At 43.0% G+C, this 18,838-nt stretch overlaps 1 protein-coding gene across 1 annotated transcript in view; it reads right to left on the bottom strand.

Moving 5' to 3' along the window:
- The window catches only part of Cstpp1 (centriolar satellite-associated tubulin polyglutamylase complex regulator 1), a 172,204-nt gene that overhangs the window by 91,909 nt on the left and 61,457 nt on the right, over nt 1–18,838 (bottom strand). Inside the window, exon 3 of the mRNA XM_057781985.1 lies at nt 11,982–12,112. Coding sequence (XP_057637968.1) covers nt 11,982–12,112 — 131 coding nt within the window. The remainder of the gene's footprint in view (nt 1–11,981; nt 12,113–18,838) is intronic.

The raw sequence follows: 18,838 nt of genomic DNA, 5'->3' as shown, positions 1-18,838 counted from the left end.
TCTGCACCTACATCCTTCAGCATGAGATGCACAGGAAAGCAGGTACTGTACTCCCGTCTATAATAAGAATCATGATTCAGAAGTAAAGGGAGTAATGATTTGGGTTTTTTTGTTTGTTTGTTTGTTTTTTTCTCTTGAAGACAGGGAAAATGTAAAGAACTAAGGTAAAGGAAGAAAGATCAGGGGGTCAAGGCTAGCCTCAGCTAGCTGTAAAGTCTATAGTAGCTGAACTCACTCTTCCTTTATCTACATAACAATGGCAGACAAACCATCACAAACAACAGAAATGCATTCTAATGCTTTAACTCCTGTGAGTACTGTTGGGCTAGAAATCGGAGCAGTCGTCATCTCAGAGACTAAAAGGCACAACGTGTACTCAAGTCCATCTAGCAGCAGGCATGATACTTATAAGGGCATGAGGCTGAGAGTCAGAAAGGCCAATTTTTTTTTTTTTTTTTTTTTTAGGTTTTTCAAGACAGGGTTTCTCTGTAGCTTTGGAGGCTGTCCTGGAACTAGCTCTTGTAGACCAGGCTGGCCTCGAACTCACAGAGATCCGCCTGCCTCTCTCTCCCGAGTGCTGGGATTAAAGGCGTGCACCACTACCGCCCGACTTAACCTCAATTTTTAATATCTATATTTAGGGTTGAAGTAGATTTGTTTTCGTACTGTATTCCCTCTACAGACACCTGCAGCTTTTCAGAGGTACCTTTAAGATTCTATGAAGACTTAATTTCAATTCTTATTAAAAACACTCCAAATTTGGTGGCATATGTCTTTAATCCCAACACTAAAGAAGCAGAGGCAGAGGCAGGGGAATCTCTGTGAGTTTGAGAGCATCTGGGTCTATACAGTGAGTCTCAGAACAGCCAGGACTATGTAGAAAAACTCTGCCTCAAATAAACAACCAACCACAACTTTCTTTTAGAATCTGTAATATTTACATGGCTGGAATATGGTCCAGTAGAACAGTACTCGTCTGCATGTGTGTGGCACCATAAATATGTCTTATTTTAGTTTGGTGAAGTATGGTGGGAACTGCAGTCCCAGTGCCTCAAGAAGTGCAAATGCACGCTAAACAGACTGCACAGCAGATTTTAATCTCTAGACACTACCAACCAGTACTCAGGGGCCACTGATTTATGGAGCTTCTCCTTAGTTACAAATATACATATTTGAAACTGTAAAAGTATCTCAGATCAGGAAGCTTTTAACGGCTCTACGTTTTGTTTATTTGTTTTGCTCTATTTGTGATGCCAACATCAAATCCATGCCCTCCTGAACCTAGGCAATGCTCTACCACTGAGTCACATTCCAAGCTCTCTTCCTTTTAATCTAGGGTTATAATGGCATAAAGGATATGATTACACAAAATCTTTGTATCTGGCTATATCTTGTTTCTGAATGATCCGGTTATGAAAGCAGACACAAAGGAGACATATTATTATACAAAACGCTTGGAAATTACAAAATAGATGTCAAGATACAAAATTCAATGTCAAGATACTAACAACTAGCAAAAATGTAGCCACATTTCTGACTGTAAATGCAATGACTAGAGAAACTAATTACTAGAGAAACTAAATATAGCATTATATTAATCACAAGCCTTATAAAGTCAAGAAGATCATCATGAACAGTTAATAGTACACAAGGATTCCCAATACTAACAGATGGTATTACCCTAATTAATGAAAACTCCACTCTGCTAAGGTCTTGAAACTACAGACCTTCCAGTCATCTGCAGCAGATTTACATCAGCGATAGCATTAGAGCAGCTTCTTTCCTTTCCTTTCCTCTCCTCTCCTCTTCTCCCCTCCCCTCCCTCCCTCCCCCCTCCCTTCCTCCCCCCTCCCTCCCTCCTTCCCTCCCTCCCACCCTCCTTCCTCCCTTCTTCTCCCCTCCCTCCCTCCCTCCTCTTATTGAGACAAGATTCCACTATGTAGCCTTGGTCAGCCTAAATATGTAGCCCACACTGGCCGTCGATTTGCAGTGGATCCTCTTGTCTCTGCCTCTTGAGAGCTAGGATTCCAGGAATAAGTCACCATGGGCAGCAAGAATTCATCCTTGTAAGAAGTTTTTACTTAGTTGGTTTTTCTTTCCCACCCAGGTCCTAGAACATTCTGGGCAAGCACCAAGACACTGAGCTAAATCCTGAAATCTCAGATCCCAGAATTCATCCTGCTTTTACTGAAGTTTTCTGACTGAAATAAGGCAGGAGTGAGAATAAGAATCAAATCAATCAAATAAGAAGTTACTATTATTTCTGTCCCTTTCCTTTCTTTCTTTCCTTTTTTTTTCTTAAATAAAACAAAACAAACAAAGCAGAATCTCTCTGTGCAGCCCTGGGTGACCTGGAAGTTACTAAGTTACCAGGCTGGCTGTGAACTCACAGTTTCTTCCTTTGCCTCTCATGGGCTGGGATTACAGGCATGTGTCACCATGCCTGGTTATATGTCTACCTTACAGTAAACCCATAAAATGCAGGTTTGCCAAGTACAACCCAATCAGGGAGGGATGTACGCTGTCATGCTGACAACCTTGTATAAAATGTTAACGGGGTACCAAACAGGGTTTGAACTCCGTATGAAAATTAAAGCTACTTTCTGAAACTATGAGGAAAAGCATATATATGCTGATCAGTGGGCACAGCTCACCACAAGAGTCCTGTCCATGCTGATCAGTGGGCACAGTTCACCACAAGAATCCTGGAGACTGGAGGCTTAAAACTGGCAATACGTTTTCCATTTTCCTCAAGTTCTATGTGGACTAGAACCCTAGGATCCAAGTGCCAGCAGGGACGGTATCTGGCGAAGGCTCTCCCTGGCTTGCAGTGAGGCAGAGGGGTGGACAGAGCTGATAAAGCACTGACTCTAGCAGATTCTGTCTACAGTCACCACCTCAGTTAGCTTTACTGCTGCCTATTAGGCTATAATTAAACACAAAGAGTTTGGGACTTCAAATTAGGAGTTTTAAAGGGGACAACTCAGTCCATAACAGCCTGAAACTCATACACAACCCTCTATGAACCTTTGACTTTTGGCTGGAGGTATATGTAGCTCAGGGCTAAATTATTTGCCTAGCGTATAAAAGGTTTTAATCCCTAACACCAGCCAGTGACAACAACGAAGAAGAAGGAGGAAGGGAGAGAGGGAGGGAGGGAGGAAAGGAGGGAGAAGGAGAGACCTTTATTTTTCTTTAAAACATTGTTTGTATGTGTGCAAGTGCTTACAGATGCATGTATGCATGTATGTGTGTAGAGGTCAGAGGTCAACCTCAAGAACCATCCACCTTGATTTTTGAGACAGGATCCATCACTGGGACTGGAGTTTGCTGACTCAGCTAGACTAGTCAGGGAGCCCCAGGGATCCTCTGGTCTCTGCCTATGTATGTCCATGTGCACACTTGTACCCCCATGCACAATCACACTTACAAACAGAACAGGAAACAATCAAGAGTGAGGATGTAAACAAACTGGTGAGAGTGTAAAATGGTGCAGCCTCTACAGAAACCAGTAAAGCAGCTACTCAAGATAACTACTACACCAAAATCAAGCAGTAATTTAGCTCCTACTTACATGCCCAAAATGACTGAAAGCAAGGACTCAAACAAGATATGTAAGTACCTGTGTACATTAGCGGAAATGCAGAAGTCATCTAAAGAGACCACAGATAAACAAAACGACCATGGTGCTTGTCCACATCAAAAGAATTAAATTCTCAAACACACTACAACATAAGTGAATTTGAAACCAGGTTAAATAAAAACTAAAAAGCAGCCATAAAATGGCCATTGTTGTAGGACAATTGCTGTCTAGGACAGTCACATAGGTTAGGACTGAAGTATAAAGGTGGGTTTCCGGAGACTGAGAAGGAGAAATGAAGTCACTGTCTAACGAGTGTAGTTTTAGTTACCTGGAAAGAGTTCTAGAGTTGGATGGTGGTAACATAACAGTGAGAGCATGCTCAATGTCACAGAGCCAGAGACAAACGATAGTTAAAGTGACCAATATTATACATCATTGGCCACAATGAAAACATGGGTCTGCAGAGATGGTCCAGTGATTAAAAGCACTTGCTGCTCTTCCACAAGACCCAAGTTCGGTCAGTACCCATGTCAGGCAGCTCACACCCTCTTAAAATTCCAGCTCTATACGATCTGGTGTCCTCTTTAGGACTCCAAAGGCACTCACACACATGTAGTATATATACACACAAACACACACCCATAAATAAAAACAAAAATAAATCTTAAAAAGAAGAAAAATAGGAGTTGGGATGACTCAGTGGGTAAAGCATTTGCTGTGCAAGTGTAAGGGTCTGAGTCTGAATGCCCAGTAGCCAGGCATATGGTGTTCAAGCACTCGCAATCTCAGCAATGCTGAAAGGAGATGGAGACAGATGGCTCCTGGAGCTCACTGGCCAGCTAGCCTAGCCTACCTGATGACGTGCCAGACCAATGAGGACTATGTCTCAAACAAAGATGCCTGAGCAACAACACTGGAGGTTGTCCTTTGATCTCCACATGCACATGCAGACACATGCGTGCACACCTCTTCATACACATGCACACCCTCCTTCAATGTTTAAACAGTGCTAGCCTAGGTTCAAGACGCAATTATTTCTAAGACCTCTTTTAATGATAATGCTTTATAAGACTCCATAAGAGCTAAAAAGAAAGGAAGAAAGGAAAAAAGAAAGAAGAATCTAGTTGAGAAATAAGCTCCTGGTTCCCCATCTTCTAAATTGAGAATGTAACTCTGCCTTTTAGTGATTGTGCAGAGGCCAAAAGTTCTAGCAACAGTAACAAACTCAGAGAGGCCAGGCAGGAAGCGTGAGCAGGTGGAGGGGACGCTGAGGTGTGGTGAGTCTGAGGCACAGGCCTGCCCAACTGGAGCAGCTGCAGCTGCACCCTGACCATCTGTTCCCCTGAAGGAATGTGGGCACAGGGTTGGGAGGGGTTGCACTGGAGATTTTGATGTGTAATGCTGGCATCTAATTTTTAAAAAAGCATTTTTAATACTGCAAGTCAAATGAAGACACCTGTAGGCCAAGGCACGAGCAGCCACCGCCGCTAGTTTGTGATGTCTTTCAGAAAGTCTCATATACAATGGAGGAGGAGAAGGCAGTGGTGGCACACGTCTTTAGTCCCAGCTCTCTGAAGGCAGAGGCAGGAGGATCTCTGTGAATTGGAGGCCAGCCTGGTCTACATAGGTAGAGTCCCAGGACTGCCAAGGCCAAAAAGAGAAATCTGGTCTAATAAAAAAATAACAAAAAAGAGTTTTGTTGTACTAATTTTTAAGGTTTGCATACAGTTAATGAAGTAGATCATTCAAATCATTTAGAATGTAGCAATAGGCATTGAAAATTACTTTAATTCAGAAGTACTTAACTATAGTTACAGTATAATTCAATAGTACTTAAATACAGTACTACTTGTTAGTGAAATTCTTAGAGCATGAACTTCAACACCCCCATATGGTAGGTACATAAGTAATAGCCATGGTTACATTCTTTTACTTTGACACAGGGTTTCACTATCTTGCCCAAATTGGGCTTGGACTCCTGGGCTCAAATGCTAGTCTTCCCCAGTCTAAGTACTTGAGATTATAGCTTCACATCACCATGCCAGTCAAGGACAGATGGTAAGACCCTGCCTTAGAAATAAAGTAAGAAAGCAAAACGCTCTTATAAGATATAGAAAAGGGAAAACAAACTTCCTTAGCTAATTTACAGAGCAAGTTCCAGGAGAGCTAGGGCTGTTACACAGAGAAACCCTGTCTCAAAAAACCAAACAAAAGAAAAAGAAATCACTTACCTACATTGGGAAGTGGGGATATAATAAATACCAAAATGAATAAGGTCTTGCCCTCATAAATCTTACAATCTAGTAAGAGAGATAAATAGTGTAGGTTAAATAATGCCATTCAAATAACTACATTGTCAGGAATCATAGAAAATGACGAGACTAAAAAAACACATGGGGGAGGTTGGAGAGACGGCCAGAGGTTAAGAGTACTTCCTGCTCCTCTAGAGAACCTAAGTTTGGTTCCTATAGCCCACATGGGTGGCTCATAACTGCCTGTAAGTCTAATTCCAGGGTATCTGATACCTTCTGAATCCCAAGGACTAACAAGTAACATAAATTATATATATATATATATATATATATATATATATATATATATATATATATACACACATATATATGACTGGTAACAAGACTCTGGGTAAAGACACTTGCTACTAAGACCATTACTGTGTTTAATACCTGGAATCCACATGTGATTTCCACATATGCACCATAGCATAGATGAGTATGATATGCAAATCTACATGCACAAATGCATACAAAGAGACACACACACATGCACACACACAACATAAACATACAAACAAATAAGTCAATGTAGAAATATTTAAAACAGGGCTGGAAAGATGGCTCAGTGGTTAAGAGCATTGCCTGCTCTTCCAAAGGTCCTGAGTTCAATTCCCGGCAACCACATGGTGGCTCACAACCATCTGTAAAGAGGTCTGGTGCCCTCTTCTGGTCTGCAGACATGCACACTGACAGAATATTGTATACATAATAAATAAATATTTTAAAAAAAAAGAAATATTTAAAACATATAGAATGGCCGAGTGTGATGGCTCACGCCTTTATTCTCAGCAGAGGCAGGCAGATCTCTGAGTTCAAGATCAGCCTGGTCTTCTACAGAGAGAGTTCCAGGACAGCCAGGATTACACAGAGAGCCCTGTCTCAAGAAACCATCTATCTTAGTTAGGATTTCTATTGCTGTGAAGAGACACCATGACCACAGCAACTCTTATAAAAAAAAAAAAAAAAAAAAAACAAACATTTACTTGGGGTGGCTCGCTTACAGCTTCAGAGGTTCAGTTCATTATCATCATGAAGGGAGCATAGCAGCACGCAGGCTACCCTGTGGTGCAGCATGTACACAATAATAAAATAATAATAATTAGTTAATTTTTAAAACCTTTGTGACACGTGCTTTTAATTCTCTGGCTTTCCGTTTCTTAATGTGAGCAGGGCACTAACACACCAACTCCTGCCTGCTCTGATGACTAACTGAACATATGGAAAGCAGTTCTCTCTGGCTGACACACAATAAACACTCAGCATTAGTTCCTTTGAATCTGCAATGAAGGTTTTCTCTTACAGGTTAAACCCCAGTCCAGATGAACTTTTTATCTTTTTAATCAGTTCATGTTCTCAAGCTTTCAAAATTCTTACTTGCCAGTGTGTCATCTAAGGGACTGTATAGAATTGTATGGAATTGTCCTTGGGAACGGCTTGCGGGGTTTCTAGGGCTGAGGATGCACCTCCAGCTGGTAGAGGGCTTGCCTAGCAGGCACTGCTTAAAAATATACATGGAGGTGCATCCCTGGGACAGCATCACTCTGGAGCCAGAGGCAGAAGGGTCATCCTTGGCTACCTACTGAGTTCAAGGCCAGATGAACAACAAGAGACACTTTTTCAAAATACAGCCAACAAAACCCAGGTTGAATAGTGACCCTAGTTTAAAGAAAGAGATTAAAGGTGGGTCAACACTAATCTCCATTTTTTAAAGATATATTTTTAATCTTGTGTGTACATGTGGGGGGTATGCGCATATGAGTGCAAGATGCCCTTGGAGGTCAGAAGCATTGGACTGCAACGGAGCTTGAGTTAGAGGCAGCTATGAGCTGCCTAGTATGGGTGCTGATACTGAACTCAGATCCTCTTCTAGAGTGACACTCTTCCCCACTGAGTCACCTCTCAAGCAGCCCCTCAGAAGAGCTTCTACTGATAATACATTACTTTTCCAGCATGGTAAAGTCAAACGATCATTAAGTCCAACCATTGTGGTATGTCCACAGTTACTTATAGGTCGGATTAATGCTTTGCTGTTTTTTGTTTTGTAGAGCTAAAACTGAACCCAGGCCTTAGGCATGCCAGGCATGTGCTAAACACCCCACCCCCTAATACTCTGCTTTTAAGCTGCTGAGATTCTTACCCAGTAAACACCAGGCATATTTTGAGGTCTTTCCATCTGACTGGAATGTCTAGCCTGCTGTTTTCTGGTGGTTGTTTAAATTCATAAACTGTGTAAAGTTTGTAGTTGGCGGTTCACATATCCCTGAACAACCTTTCTCAGTGTTATTCTAGTCTGCACTGTCTGGCTACCCCGGCCTCCCTGGGCCCTACTCTCTACCTGTGTAACTCCAGAACACTGTCATGCTCTTTGAATATTTCTTTCCTTACACTGTTAGCAACTCTTGGGTGTAATCCCAGCTCTTTGGAGCGGACACAGGATTGGGATTCATGGTCCTCTTTGGCTACATAGGAACCTTGCAGGCAGCCTGGGATACTTGAGACCCCATCTCAAAACAAAGAACAAAGGTTATTATGACTCTGTCTCAAAATGAATAAGTAAATAAATAATAACATAAAAAAGAGAGAAAGAGGAGGAAAAGAAATGCTGGGTGGTGATGGTGCATGCCTTTAGGATTTCTATGAGTTCAAGGCCAGCCTGGTCAACTGCTTCTAGGGTCTCATTGTTACCACTGTCTGGTAAACAGTATATGACAAGAGTTGTTCCAGTATTAATTGTGTCACGATGACAATTCTCTTGATAGATATTCTTCACAATAGAATTACCTACTGTTATTTTATCAACTGAAAATATATGTCAAATACGTATTTCTATTGGTAAAGAACAAAGCCCCTAGCTACATCGTTATTGAAAGAAACTGAACAAAAACCTCTTTGGGGCTGATACTCCCCAACAGAAGCAAAGATTAACTTCAAACGAATTTCAGTCTTTTTTAGGCTCAGAAAATTCAGATTAATCTCTCCACACTGAAAAAAATACCAAAGCAAGGGGATGAATTTTAAAGGTCTTTTACATTTGAATAGATCTTTCTGCTTCCAAAAGTCTAAAGTTGCCCAGATAGCAAAAGGTTTACTGTAGTATTCATAAGATTATCTGAAACTCAGACACAAGGAAATTAGCACCATTCAGAACTCAGCCGTGCAGAAATGACACTGAATCTCTGTACTTCCTAAAAACTGCAAGGAGATGTTTCTTGCCAGAGGGGTCAGCTCCCTAAGTTTCCACAGGTGGCTTCGTTTTAGACAGACTGGAACCGCAAACTCCTCTGCTGCCTCCCAGAAGGTTCAGCCTCTTCCTGCGAATGCAAATGTGAACGCAGTGCTGTAAGGAAATTATCTGTAGAACAGCACAGTGCAGCTCGACGTGTCAGTGCCTGGCATCAAACTGGGGTAGGGGTTAATAAATCTTTTCCCTCTAAGTTCTGCCTCCAAGAGCTTTTGCTCATTCCAGATTAAAACCAGGAACTGACACACTCTGGAAGGTGTTCCAAAGTTCCTGGAAGAAGCGGAGACAGTATTGAAGTGTTTGAGAAAAGATTTTAGGCTCATCTAGACACAGACTTTGCAGTTGGTTTTTAAGAAATTGGAAGCTCCATAACTGAGAAGCCTAGAAATGAGTGTCAAGTCTGAATCTGGGTCTTGCTTATGGCCAGAGGATCACAGGGAATGTGGGAACTACTTTCCTCAGCAGCTGGATGCATCACTGGCAGCTGCGATTAGAAAGATAAAAAAAAATCCACATCTGCTTAGAGTTCAAATATTATGTGAATCCCTTGTGGAAGTACATAAATTCCTGAGGAGGCCCTACTCCTAAATCAAGAAAAAATAAGGGTATTTGGGCTGTTTTCCATAGTCATCTCTACATACCATATCACCAAAACCAGTCCAGCATTCTTCAGCATACCAGATCCTCAGTGAGTTTCTTATTACTGACCAAGGCACTAAGAAGGAATTGGCAAAGACAGAGTCTGCTGTAGTACAGACTTCACTTACACACAGTGTGTGGGCATTTACATAGAGACCAGTGGACCAGTTCACTTGAGGTTGAATCCACCTTTCATTCTGTAAAGGGAAAGATGCTATTGCCAGTACACTGGATACTTCTTGTATGACAGGACGAAGCAGCCTTCAAAGCAGAAACAGTGGAAAAAGCATTGCATGAGCACATCAGCGTATCTAGGTCTACTGCAGCTTGACAGCGAGCCAGCTGTGCAACCTTCCTCCAAATTAAACAATTCCTATTTATTTAATTCTTTTTCTTCCTCAGAGTCAAGATTTTTATTAACGAATTTAATTTAATATAGGCTTAAACATAAGGCAGAAGAGAGAAAGAGAGGTGCTTAGACAGTAAGCCAGGCCTGAGAGCATGGTTGTACATCTCAAACAACAGGCAGTCTAGTCACCCAAGTTACAGAATTTGATTAATTACAAAGTGAGCAAAATGCTCATATTATCTGTTTGTCAGGATAGTTGAAATGATCTAATAAGATTCGAGATGATTTTGAAAAAGGTTACATAAAGAAACAGAGACCTGCTCAGAACAGTATGGAGGAGCTTGTAAACTCAATGGGAACAGCTGGACACTGTGCCCACCTACTTCCTCTACATGGTGAGTGCTTGGCGTGGAATTCTGGTCTCCTGCAAGGGCAATAAGTGCTCTTAACCACTGAGTTAAGTCTCAGCCTCCTGTCCCCCATGTGTTTTGATGTCTTGCTATATAGCAACTCATGATCCTCAACTTCCTAGTATTGGGATTACAGGTGTGTGCCATCATGTCCAGCTCAACAGTTTTTCTTTCCTATCATCCCAAGAACATTTCCTTCAAGATTTCCTTCACACTTACAATCAGCTGGTTGATAGAAGAGGCCTTGTTTTTGGCTTCTTTCAGGTTTTGACATGCCTTCCTCCTTAAAATTAAGCATTTATTTCAAGTGATACAACTCGATTTTCCCCTTGCACACTTATAGGCCACTATAGGGTTAGTAATTGCCTAATTGCAACGTCCTGCCTTGGAGAGCGGGAGGGTCAAGAAGAGGGAGAGAAGGGAGACGGCTCACTGCAGAGCACGGAACATGCGCAACACTTAGGTTCAGTACCTACAGAGGCACCAGTCATGCCCCTAAAACAAAGCAATGGTAAGATCAAAGATCACTGAGCAGAATCGCTACAAAATATCTGGTGACAATGGAAGAGTTAGACATAGAGGGAGAGGGAGAAAGAGCACAGCACACTATTATAGAAATGGTGCCGGTCTGTATCCTTGCATGATAGAAACCTGCAAAAGCTTGAAACTGTAAAAAACACAAAGCTGAAAAATGCAGTGAGAGAAATGCCCTAACATATATTCACTTTATTCCTTTTACTTATTATATTGGCCAAGAGCAAAAACTTTGGAGTCAGGTTGCAAGGGCATTAATCTGGGTCTGTCCTTCGCTATGTACCCTTCCCAATCACTTAGCTCTCTGGTCCTGTTTCAGAACTATACTGGTTTCTTAATGGGCATCACTGTGATGATGGCTAATAATATCTCTGACACAGTATAGTCATCTCCTCAAAATAAGGTACTCCAGCCGGGCGGTGGTGGCGCACGCCTTTAATCCCAGCACTTGGGAGGCAGAGGCAGGCGGATCTCTGTGAGTTCGAGACCAGCCTGGTCTACAAGAGCTAGTTCCAGGACAGGCTCCAAAACCACAGAGAAACCCTGTCTCGAAAAACCAAAAAAAAAAAAAAAAAAAAAAGGTACTCCAAAGCCTACAACCATAGGCTCAAACCGTATTAGAGGACCATACTAAAAACTGTACGGGCTGGCAAGATGATCAGAAGGTAAAACGGCATGTGCTATCAAGCCTGATGACCTGAGTTCAATCCCCAGAACCCCCAAGGTGGTAGGAGAGAAACGGCTCCTCAGAGCTGTCCTCTGACCTTCACATGTGCATTCCAAACACCTTAAATAGGTCACTTTTGCAACCTACATACACACATGAACAATATCCAATACATAAATGGTATTTTTAAAAAAGGAAAATGTTTGGAAAGGATAGAAAGGGGGAGGGGAGGGAATGGGGAGGAATAGAGTTAAGAAGACTTACCACCGTTTTTGCCTACGGTTCGAAAGCATCTCCAGAAGGCCCGTAGAAATGATGCCCGATTGTGAGGTGTTGCTTGGATAAAGCTGAATTCCCGGAAGAGAATGTGCGTTCCTTGGCATACACTGTTAAAACTGGAAGAAGAAAAATGAAGAATTCATCATTAGATGAAATTCATAAGGCTGGAACCAGAATGAAATGTAAAACCAGAGAGAAAGAACCTCTGGTGAACAAGGTGTGTGGGGGGGGTGTCTATCTTTTCCACTTGCAAAATTCTCAACTAGAGATTAGGTCAAGTCCTTCTATAAAAACGTCTTTGTACAGCTGTGGCCCCTGGAAGGTCATGTCTCCTCCGTGTGTGCCTCCCAGAAGGCTAAGGTTAAACGAGACTCCTCGTCTTTACCTGGATCAAACTGCTACTTGTGTCTTCGGGGAGCCTCTCCTTCACTCCCCCTGGCACCACGGCTATCTGTTTTAGGGTGCTACAGTACTTTGCGCACCCCTACAATATCTACAGAGACAATCCTACGTGTCAAAGGAGAGAGATGATCCTAAAGGGACACCAGAGACAAAGTAGACATGGGGAGAAGTGGCCCTCAATGAAAACGCGAAGCAAAGCTCCAGGGCTCCTGTGAGTCATTGTTTAAACTGGGCCAGGGACAGGAGGAAAAAATGCACTCTGTCGCTTTTGGATTTTCCTGCCAAAGAAATAGAGCCCAGTGTAATTTACACATGGAAATTCCATAGGAGACTAAGCAATTATCCAATAAAAGTCACCACCAAGGGCAGCTTCAGATTCCAGAAACTCCTAAATTCCCTAACAGGAAAATGATGAGTGTAAAACACGCTTATCTTTGTGGCAACAAGACAGTAAAGTGAAGGTGGCAAGCAAGAAGGGGGCATCAGTAATTTCCAATTCCAGTTTTCATTTGATGGCCATCTAAAAGAAGGATATGGATCACTGAACTGAACAAGAAAACATTTCAAGAGCCATCTCGTCCATTTCCCTTCTCACAGAGGAGCCCCCAGGGGAGACTGTCTACTGTCTTTAACAGAATATGTTATCACTTAGGATAAAACCAGCCTTTCTAATATTAACAGTGCTGTGGTGAAAAATCAGATTAAATACTCTTCTCATGGAAAAATACCACGGAAATCAACATTTAACACACTACAAGGCCAGCTGAGAACATTTGGCAAGGCGTGGTATAGAAGAGAGGCCTTTAAAGCTATGAAAGGGTTAATCTAGGCATGAATTTATGGCAGTGCCATTGTCATCTTACATAAGGAAAATGAAAATTACAGCAAATGAGCCAGGATGAGAAACGGGGCCGACTGCATTCCCAGCAAGCGGGGTCTACAACGACAACACTGTATCCCACATGTACGGAGCCATCTGACGATGACTCCCAAAGTCCCAGAGCATGTTTTATACTCAGGGCAGAAAGGTCGTGTCTAAGTCATGGTCTAAACTGCAGAGGAACTAATGATGGTGAAATCACATCCTTCACACAGTTTTTAAATTTTAATTGTGTGTACGCGCAAAAATAAGACTATAGGTGTCCACAAAGGCCACAGGTTTTCAACCCTGGTGGCGCTGCTGGTACAGGCAGGTGTGAGTCATCTAATGTGAAAACTAGGAGTTAAATTTGAGCCTATGCAAGTACATGCTCTTAACCACTGAGCCATCTCTCCAGCCCCTCAATGTGGTTCAGACCCTGTCTCAAATGCAATAGCCCTCTGTGATTCTGTCCCCAGGAACACAGGCCCATCATATCTCATCTATAAGTCTCTAATAATTCAACATGCTTTCTCCATTTAAATTTTTATTCATTTACTGGAGATGTGTGTGCCAAGGCACCCATGTGAAGGTCAGAGAATAACTTGTATGCATCAGTTCTTCCATACCACGTGGACTCCAGGGATGGACTCAGGCCACACAACGCAATGTGAACCTCTCCAGCTTCAGCACGGCTGCTCTCCCTGTTTAGACGCTCACTGGATGGGTAGACTTTGGGTCTGGCTAACTGCACTGCACGGCATCTTTTATTTGTAAGTTCTTTGTAGTAATTTTTTTTTAATTTTTGTTTTTTCAAGACAGGGTTTCTCTGTGTAGCCTTGGCTGTCCTGGAACTAAGCCTATAGACCAGGCTGGCTTCAAACTCACAGAGATCCGCCTGCTTCTGCCTCCCAAGAGCAGGAATTAAAGACATGTGCCACCACTACTCAGAATAATAAAGTTTTAATTAAATAAAATGGAAGAATCAACATTAAAAATATCATTAATCAGTCAGGCAGTGGTGGCACACACCTTTAATTCCATCACTTAGGAGGCAGAGGCAGGTGGATCTCATTGAATTTGAGGTCAGCCTGCTATACAAAATGAGTTCCAGGACAGCCAGGGCTGTTACACAGAAAAACCCTGTCTCAAAAAACAAAAATAAAAAAATATTATCTCTAACTTTGAAGAAATACAATGAAAATGGAGCAGCATGTCATATCTTCTAGACGTCTATGAGGAAGGACAGAGAGAGAGAAGGAAAGAGACATGCTAGGGAAAACTTGAAGAAACTAGGGCTGGAGCCTCTGCACTGTTGAGAAAATACATGGGAGCCTTTCTGTAAAACAATTTTATAGTGTCTCAGTATTTTCAGTGCCGGTTACATATCCAAAACAGAGAGAAGACATTTGTACACTAGAGCATGTACCCAAGCTTCTGCCATCCCATTGCCCCCAGGGGGTGCAGAGACAGGAGAATGCCCAAAATACTGTCGGCCACCCAGTCAGCTGTGTAGCAGAAAACTAACAGAGTCTGCCTCAAACAAGGTGTCATCTGACTTTAACACGCACTCAGTTGCACACGTGCCCACAGGTGTACACACAAATGTACACACACACACACACATGCAAACACAAGGAGAAGGAAATTCTCAGGTAAAACGAGACTGTGTCTAGAAATAGTTTAAGAACCCCATTTTAAAGAATGCACTTGCTTTTGTTTAATTTTGTGGTTTTACCTCCCAGTTTTTGTTGTTTTAAGATCATTACTATTGCTTTCATTGTCTCAGAGGGGACCCTAACCATGCTCACTGGCTACCTTCCCAACATCAGTTTTCCTCATGTAGACAGGACTCTCAGTGCACAGGCATCTCGAGTGGGAGGTTTTTCCTCTCTCCAAGGAACAAACTCGCCTAGACCAGGTCACACACTGGATGACTTTAAACACCATCTTGATATTATGATGATATCACTGAATTCCTGTGTAGCATGAACCCCTGAGTATTCAAATTTCACTACAAACATTCTTTCATTCTTTCAATTGTTGGTTTTTTTTTTCTGAAAGACTGGAGTTTTATTCTTCAAAAAGTTGGCAAACCCCAAAGATATGTTTCTCTGTACAAATTGGTCCCTGAAGTAACAATCCCTGGATTTGTTCTTTCCTTCCTTGTGAAGCTCAGAAAAGGCCTAAAGCTCTTAAATGTTTTTTTTGCATTGACAATGTGCCACAGAGTCTGGCAATGGTGACGTGATGAGAGAAGTCAGTGGAGTATGACCACTCGGCGGGGCTGCGAACTCTGGAGCTGTTCAGACGGACACTTTAGCAGAAGCTGCTTGAAGCCACTGCTTCTTCTACACAACTACAAAGACCTTTCTAGACATGAGTTCAGCCACGGTGTTCCTAGCTCTGTTATTATCTGCCCTCCCGTTATTCTATGTAGAGTGTGCCTACGAGTGGGAAGTGAGTGATGGGCCTGTGCACAAGGAGTGTTCGGACGTTCTGACAAGGTGATTTTAATATGTAGTGCACCTGGAATGAGCCTCCATACGCAGATACGAATCGGAAAAACCGTTGGGTTCGTTTACTGTACATTCTCTGATGTAGTGAGTCCACTGGACTAGAACACAGAGACCAGGCTAGCTGGATGAGCCAGTAGGGAATGGCGTCTGCCATCGTGGATCTGAGCTCTGTCCCTGGAGCCCACGTGCTATGTAGAGAGAACTGACTCCAGCTAGTCATCTTCTGGTTTCCATGTGCACTTCATCGCTCTTGTGCACGTGTGCAAGCGTGCGCGCACACACTCACGGCCAGATACAAGCATGCACATACTCTAAATCAATCAAAAATGTGGTTTAGAAAAAAACAATCCAAGCACAGAGCCTGCCACACTGACAAGATCTTTGGATTCGGGGCTGGAGAGATGGCTCAGAGGTTAAGAGCACTGGCTGCTCTTCCAAAGGTCCTGAGTTCAATTCCCAGCGACCACATGGTGGCTCACAACCATCTGTGCTGAGATCTGGCGCCCTCCTCAGGCGTGCGGGCATACATTGAGGCAGAATGTTGTATACATAATAAATAAATAAATCTTTAAAAAAAAAAAGATCTTTGGATTCTAAAATAACCCCAAGCTAGGTTACAGAGCTGGGTCAGCGAGTAAAAGCACTTACCTGACGACCTGAGGCTGTCCTCCAGGACAGGGATGGTAGTGCACATCTTTTTTTTTTTTTTTTTTTGACAGGATTTCTCTGTGTATTCCTGGCTGTCCTGGAATTCACTCTGTAGACCAGGCTAACCTCAAACTCAGAGATCCACCTGCCTCTGCCTCCTGAGTGCTGGGATTGAAGGTGTGGGCCACCACTGCCTGGTCTGTAAGGCTGATCAGTGGTACTGTTTTACTCTCTGATCTTCAGGCAAGTTTTATTTATTAAAATACAAGTGAAATATCATTATAGCCAGGGATACACACATCACACATCTTGTCTCAAAATGAAAAAGGAAAGAAAAAGTTAAAAAAAAAAAAGTTATCTTCTGACCCCCATGTGTCTGTCACACACAAATAGTAATTCGTAAAGTAAAACAAAAAAAAATTAGTCCTAAATTTTGGAGGAATTCAATAGGGACTGACCAATCCTCAGTCACTATGTAGGTGAGCCAGGCTGGGACACGGAGCAGTCACGGAGGTGTGTAGCTCACAGTTTCTGTGAAGGACCCAGACGAGCCACCAGGTCACTGCGGTAGTGGCATTTCAGGCCAAGATTTGTTTTCTGACCAGGTGACTGTCCTAGTGCACATCATCTCCAGATCGGGACCCTGCGGTGACAGACCTTCCTGCATCATCTCCAGATCGGGACCCTGCGGTGACAGACCTTCCTGCATCATCTCCAGATCGGGATCCTGCGGTGACAGACCTTCCTGCATCATCTCCAGATCGGGACCCTGCGGTGACAGACCTTCCTGCATCATCTCCAGATTGGGATCCCGCAGTGACAGACCTTCCTGCATCATCTCCAGATCGGGACCCTGCGGTGACAGACCTTCCTGCATCATCTCCAGATCGGGACCCTGCGGTGACAGACCTTCCTGCATCATCTCCAGATCGGGATCCTGCGGTGACAGACCTTCCTGCATCATCTCCAGATCGGAATCCTGCAGTGACAGACCTTCCTGCAGCGCAGAGAAGAACCTATGAGAGCCCACAGGCCTTGAGGGCTATGAAAAGTCTCTGCATGGAGAAGATAAAGCCCTGGTTTCTTTCCTCGGTCACTTCAAATGCAGCCACCAGATCCCATAAGAACTTTCCTAAAATAGAAGTGGAACAGAGCACTTATCCCAAACAGGCATGTTGTTAAGGACAGAGGAGCCCATTTCCATACAGGTCACTTCCCAGAAAGGCTAGACCAAGGGGCTTAGTTCTCACATGTGGCTTCTCTGAGAGCTGATTATCTCATATGTGTGTGGTGTGTGCATGCCACTGTGTCCTATGAGAACAACCTCTAAGAGTGGATTCTCTCCTACCATATGGGTCCAAGGAATGGGACTCAGACTATCAGGCATGGCAGCAGACACCTGTATCCACTGAGCCGTCTAACCAGTCCAGGATCTTTGTCTATAATAGTCAAATTCCTGCCAGAGTTTAATGTTTTCTTTTCATTATATGTATGTGTGTGTGTGTGTGTGTATGTATATGTATATATAGGGAGCATGAACATGAGTGCAGGTGTTTTAGGCAGGAGGGCAGGCCTTGGATCTAGTAGGGCTAGAGTTACAGGTAGTTGTGAACTGCTCAGTATGGGCACTGGGAACCGAACCCAGCTCCTCAGCAAGAGCAGTATGTGCTCTTAAGTGTTAAGCCATCTTACTAACCTCCCTTTTCTTTTTTTAAAGACAGAATCTTACTATATAGGCCAGAATGTGCTCTCTCTTTTCATTTTTATTGATGTGTGTGGGGACATGTGTGTATTATGTATGTTTGAGTGTGAACACACCACGTTGCCAAGAAAAGGTCTCTGTTGATATTTCTATTACACTCCATATTCCCAGTCGGCTGACCCACAAACTTCAGGGCAATTATCCTGTCTTAATGTGGGCTCTGAGGCTGAATTCAGGACAACAGGACTGCACATACACTTATAACCACTAATATCTTGCTGGCCCTGCAATGTTCTTGAATTCACAATCCTCTTGCCTCAATCTTCTGAGTTTGGATTACAAGTGTGCACCACATTCCTACCGCCAGTTTCAAACTCTCTTTTGAAGTCTTCAGGCTTCCAAACACATTTTTTTTCTTTGTTTTTCTCAAGACATGGTTTCTCTATAGCTTTGGAGCCTGTCCTGGAAATAGCTCTTGTAGACTAGGTTGGCCTCGAACTCACAGAGATCCGCCTGCCTTTGCCTCCTGAGTACTGGGATTAAAGGCATGCGCCACCACCGCCCGGCCAAACACATTTCTTAAAGCTTGCTATGGTTCACTGCTGACTATCTCTGGATTCAGCTCCTTCCCACTGAGCATTAGCAGAGAAGCAAGATGACTGAGTATCAGCTGCAATCTCAGCTGCTTCCCTGTGAGCGCAAGTGTGAAGAA

This window comes from Chionomys nivalis, chromosome 9 (assembly GCF_950005125.1).
Source record: "Chionomys nivalis chromosome 9, mChiNiv1.1, whole genome shotgun sequence".
NCBI classification, from domain to species: Eukaryota; Metazoa; Chordata; class Mammalia; order Rodentia; family Cricetidae; genus Chionomys; species Chionomys nivalis.
Note: the sequence above shows the minus strand (reverse complement) of the source record. Positions and strands in the feature narration are given on the sequence as shown.